The sequence below is a fragment of the Vigna radiata genome, unplaced genomic scaffold, assembly GCF_000741045.1.
Source record: "Vigna radiata var. radiata cultivar VC1973A unplaced genomic scaffold, Vradiata_ver6 scaffold_208, whole genome shotgun sequence".
NCBI lineage: Eukaryota > Viridiplantae > Streptophyta > Magnoliopsida > Fabales > Fabaceae > Vigna > Vigna radiata.
The window spans coordinates 624,789-629,818 of NW_014542845.1; the positions used below are offsets into that span (position 1 = coordinate 624,789).

A 5,030-nucleotide genomic window follows, 5' to 3' on the forward strand; every position below is an offset into this window, starting at 1 on the left:
TGCAAACTAAGCGAATGCAATGCTCAAACCCAATCAATCATCCATCGTGCAGTCTAATCAATTAGGCGAAGATTAAACACTGATTAGGCAACTAAGCGTATACTTAATCGCAGACACACAATAGATGAAATATTAAGCTAAATTAGAGTAGCAGTATGACAATTAAAGTGCAAATGTCTCATGAATAATCTAGCACAACTAACCGACTGAGCGAAGGTCAATCATGCTATCATAATTACGAACTAAGCGAACGCAATACACCTATTCCATTCAATGTGTTCTATACAGATTGATCAACTAAGCGAAGATGCAATCACATATTGGGCAACCAAAAGTGTACCATTGCAAGGACACAATCGGATTTCATAGAGTGTTAGGCAGAGCAGAATAAACACAAGTACAGTCCAAGAATCTCAAGGAAGCAATATATTACTAACGACCAACTCGCCTAACTTAAGCTAACATCACAACTAAATTAAAACAATCAAATAGAAAAGACAACATATTGAATGGAAACATTAAACCGAGCAATAAATAAATATCCAAACGCGAGCTAAAAAGTTAAATGCATATTGTATTAAAAAAAAAGCATAATGAGAAACATGAAATGCGCTGTAATCCAAAAACAAAGCATGAAATGTGAATGGCATAATATAGCTTAGAAAGTGACTTCAATGCGGAATGCAAATTTATAGACTATAGAAATGCATCTTGCGGCTGGAATAAAAGAAGCTACGCTTTCAGCTTGTGCGAACCAAATTAAATGCATCTAATTGTAATGAATCTATCACTCCCTCAAAAAAACATCATTAAGCAAAAGACTTGAACAAGTAAACGAAAGTGGAAAACCCAATTCATTGCAGCTGGAAAAAGAAGATTCATCCTAGAGCTAGTAAATAAAGTTCTATCACAAAATAAAAATACACAAGAAAGGTAATGAAGAACATTGTGATAAATGTAAATGATGACTAATTAAATTTAACTTCCAAACCAGCAGCTCCTTCAACACTTTTTGTATTTTACAACGGGAATTTAAAAAAAATCATTTGCATTCAAATATAAATACAATATATAAAAGAAAACAGCATTTTCAATCTCCAGCAAAGAAAGATAAAATAACCAGGCCATGAAACCACAACTTAAATAACGTCGCCCTTCATTCTGCGTCATTGTCTCTACACTTCTCTCCTTCCAACTTCAATCTCCAAAAACTCCTATCTTCACATGTGGTGGCCAAAAACTGCCCATTTCTCTCCAACAGGATCAGCGTTTGCAGCCCACTTGTCAAGACATGATCTCCTTTTTATGCAGCAATCAGGACGCTCCTTGCTGCCAGCGTGGATGAAGAAGCTGGACGTAATGAAGGCTGCTGGACTATTTGTTGAGATTGTTGACAGCACAAACTCTATATCAAACTGGTTTTTGATGATGACAACACATTGCTTAATAACAGTACATATGTTCCAATACTACATGTTCAGTTGATATGCTATACTGTTTTGAACATTGTCTCTCACTACAAAAAAAAAGCTATTTATATACAGATTATTACATATGGATCTGAATCCGTATGTAATGAAACTATTACATACGAATATTACATACGGATAAGAAAAAAAATTATATACGGATTTTCCGTATATAAAATCTGTATATAATGATCGTGTATTTTAACATGACTTTTTCCAAAGATAAATCTGTATATGTAATAGTAGTATGTAAGTGAATTTTCTGGATGTTAAAAAATAATAAAAAATTTAACCTAAGCGAGATCTAAGTAGAGAACTAATTGGAAAGTTCCAGAGGCATTTTCAGCTTTCCCTCTTAGCTTTCCCTCTCAACTTTCCGTCTCAACTTTCCCTCTCATCCCTTTCTCTCTCGATCATAAACCACTATCATCGAGCCATTCTCAACTTTCCCTCTCATCTCTTTCTCTCTCGATCATAAACCATTATCATCGAGCCATTCTTCATTGTCTCTTCTCGTCATTTTCATATTCTCATCGAGCCATTATTCTGGAGCATTTCCCCTCCATCATCTGGAATCTTAAGTGAAAACATAGTTTGGACTCCTTAAAGCTTCCTCCACGAGTAAATGCAAAAGAATGTAAGAACAACAGTGAACAATGAGACGACGATAGATTCGATGAAGGACCTTAGGAAGAGAACTCGAAAGAGGAGGAATGCGTCTGGGAAACCCTAGGTTCGTGATGGTACTCTAGGAGCGGGAAGGATTCGAAGCAGAGTGAAAAATAGGAAGATTGTTCGGTGAGAAATATGATTTAGGTCGCGTGTTCGGTGGAAAAGGAAGATTCAACGGCTGAATCGGTGAAACGGTGCCAAAATGAGGATGTAATCGGTGGATTCGGTGGAGAAGGTTGTAACGAGGATGAATCAAGTCGCAAGATGTGATTCGGTGATGTGAATCACGGAGATGAAGGCTCTGTGAGAGTGATTAGGTGAGGAGATTCACGAGCTCGAGAAAAAGCTAGGTTTGGCTTTTCTGGTTCTACTCCATTCATTTCAATTCCATTTCTAATTTCATATAAAAAATAGAAACACACTCTTTTTCATTTCATTTCTCTTCTGCAATATTCATTGCCCGCTGAAACCCTTCATTTTCCCCAAGTGGTGGATCAGTTTCCGGGAATTCCTCGCCAATTAAGGTACCCTGCTTTTACTTCTTGAGTGGTATTTTATTCCCATGACCAAGGATCATTTTCATTACACACAACTTTTGCTTAGGGTAAGGATTTTTGTCCTTTTTCTCCGTAGTCATTTCGCATTACTTTGTTTTGTGAGTTGAATGAGTCACGAGATAATGTAATTGTATAATTTGTGTATACGTGGAGTGTAGGATTGTTGTGTGCAAATATAAGGTTGTGAGATGGAGGATGGTGAGAAACCCACGGGTAATTCGCATGACATTTCTGATATGGATGTTGTTGAAGCAGCTTGCATAGCCAACGTGTGTCATCTTCCCCTATTGACATTTCTCCTACTTAGCAATAGCAGGATTAATTGTATTCTTCTGTCTTTGATAATTTTAAATGTATATAAATGTATATAAACTCCTGTTCGGTAAAGGTCTTTAACTTCTTTAGATTCATTTTGACTTCTGTTAATAACATCTTGTTCATCACCTTTATTTTTCATTTTTAACAGGAAGTTAGTATGAAAAGTGGAAAGGCATCAATTATGCCGGTTGATGAATATTGCTCGTGTAATTTGATTATTGTTTAACTGGTACATTGAATTCTTTGTCACAACATCATCTTCTTTTAAACAAAGCTGGTAGACTAATTATATGGTTAATAATTTGTGTTAATCAAGCTTGTGGTTAAACCTGCTTTGTAACAAANCCAAGGCTGAAGAACTCAGGGTATTTATTTTTCTCCTTTCGTTATATATCATGGAATTTGTTATTCTACATCAGCGAGTGTGTGGTGGTGAATAAGAAATGACGTCCTGTTCAAAATGGAAGAAAACCAAGGGAGGTTTTTATTAGATTAACCAAACATTAGTAATAGAGAAAAGAAGTCTTCTGCTTTACTATATCTTGGTGGTTCTGTTTTCTCTCTGGATTTGTACTAGTGAACTATGTATGTGCTGAGGTTTCTTTCCACTGTTTGGTGTTTTTCTGTTGCTTCACAGGTTCATGTACAAGCAATTGGAGGTCTGCCTGATTTCTGTAAGGATACACCTGAGAATATAGGGAAGATGGTTGATATACTTGTGCAAATTCTTGGCTCTGGTAAGTTGGACACTTTGTAGGTTTAACGGTTGAGAACATATCCATGATTGACTGTAGCATGTTTTCTCCTATTTCATTCTTGTAGAAGAATTTGTGGAGCGTGATGCTGTGCATAAGGCTCTGATCTCATCGTTGAGGCAGGATGTCAAAGGTACCGTGATATATCTTTACCTTGTTAGGAAACAAATTTGCAGCCTTGTAACTAGAAAACACCACTTTCCAGAGCAGCAAATATAGAGAGAACGAGACTTGATTAATTGGCATTTTCCAAACACACTCTTAATAGTTTAAATTTTTCTAAGGAACCCGAGTCTATACATGCTAAATTAAAACAATTTATAATTTTGGGTGTTGCATTAGTATGATGATTGACGTGTGCTTAATTGATTGAATTCTTTTAAGTCTATTGTACAGGTTGACTTAAGTGTGAGGGAAAAGATATTGACTTTAATTGATACATGGCAAGAAGCTTTTNGTAGACCAAATGGAAGGTATATGGGAAACTCTTTGAAGGCTGTGTGAACTTGGATGGTTAGGTTACTCTATTTTCTAGAGGCAAAATAAATCATAGTTGAAACTAGAGATACTCTTTTTTACTTTTTTCTGGTGAAGATTTAATTTTTTGTGGAAAGTTCTTCTACTTGATATGGTTCTTGTAAGCTTGTTGTCTATAGCATGGATAGTTCTTTATAGGTTATGCGAGATCTATTAATTTGGTTCTTTTAATGAATACCAAGCTTGGACGCAAGTCCAAGTGCACCAGAAGATTAACGGAAACCATAAAGGAAGAAAGAAAGAAGTTATCACCAATATCAAGTCATAAGGTAGACAGGGACAATTTAAAGTATTATAGGAAATAGCGCTAATCATGTTGGGCCATATTTTTCAATGTATTAAATTAGTGTTATGCCATGTAAGGAAAGAAAACTTTTGGAAGTTACATGATCTTTTTCCCAGTTAGTGAGGCATGCAGGGTAGTGGGTGAGTGGGTTCTTTTCTAGCATTCTTTGGCTTTGGTTAAGCTTTTTTGCCCATGATCTAGTGTTCATTATACACAAATACTTGGAAGAAGGATGTTAAGCCTAGAGATATTGAAGATGCTATCAATCAAGGAGCTGTAGGAAAACCTAGAGATATTCAAAGTCATTATACATATTTTACTTACTGTTTGTGATATTAAACCTGAAGTTCCTCTTTAGATGCAAGTCAATTTCCTTTGGTTTAATTTTGATTTTTAATTTTAGGTAATGAAAAATCTTTTGGGCATATTTCAATCT

General features: G+C 35.6%; 1 protein-coding gene across 7 annotated transcripts; it reads left to right on the forward strand.

Annotated features, from left to right (window-relative positions):
- The first annotated feature begins 1,778 nt into the window (after positions 1-1,778).
- LOC111240962 (apoptosis inhibitor 5 homolog) lies at positions 1,779-5,013 on the forward strand. Of its 7 annotated transcripts, none has more exons than XR_002666635.1 (5): positions 1,779-2,458; positions 2,629-2,665; positions 2,857-3,753; positions 3,839-3,904; positions 4,168-5,013. XR_002666635.1 is itself a non-coding variant. In XM_022777108.1 (4 exons), exons 2-4 carry the CDS (start codon positions 3,600-3,602, stop codon positions 4,170-4,172), a joined length of 225 nt encoding a protein of 74 aa, XP_022632829.1. In that variant the 5' UTR covers positions 1,779-2,665; positions 2,857-3,599; the 3' UTR covers positions 4,173-5,013. The 7 variants fall into 7 exon arrangements, 2 of the variants coding, with proteins under 2 accessions (XP_022632829.1, XP_022632828.1); XR_002666636.1 differs by having other exon boundaries at positions 1,780-2,458; positions 3,165-3,753; XR_002666634.1 differs by having other exon boundaries at positions 1,783-2,458; positions 3,654-3,753.
- Positions 5,014-5,030: the final 17 nt, after the last annotated feature.

What these genes read in the sequence shown, in the direction of transcription:
- LOC111240962 (XM_022777107.1), top strand. Translation starts at nt 3,600, where the DNA reads ATGTATGTGCTGAGGTTTCTTTCCACTGTTTGGTGTTTTTCTGTTGCT. An exon ending in TGTGCAAATTCTTGGCTCTG is followed by an intron (nt 3,754 to 3,838) that starts GTAAGTTGGACA and finishes TCATTCTTGTAG; the next exon opens with AAGAATTTGTGGAGCGTGAT.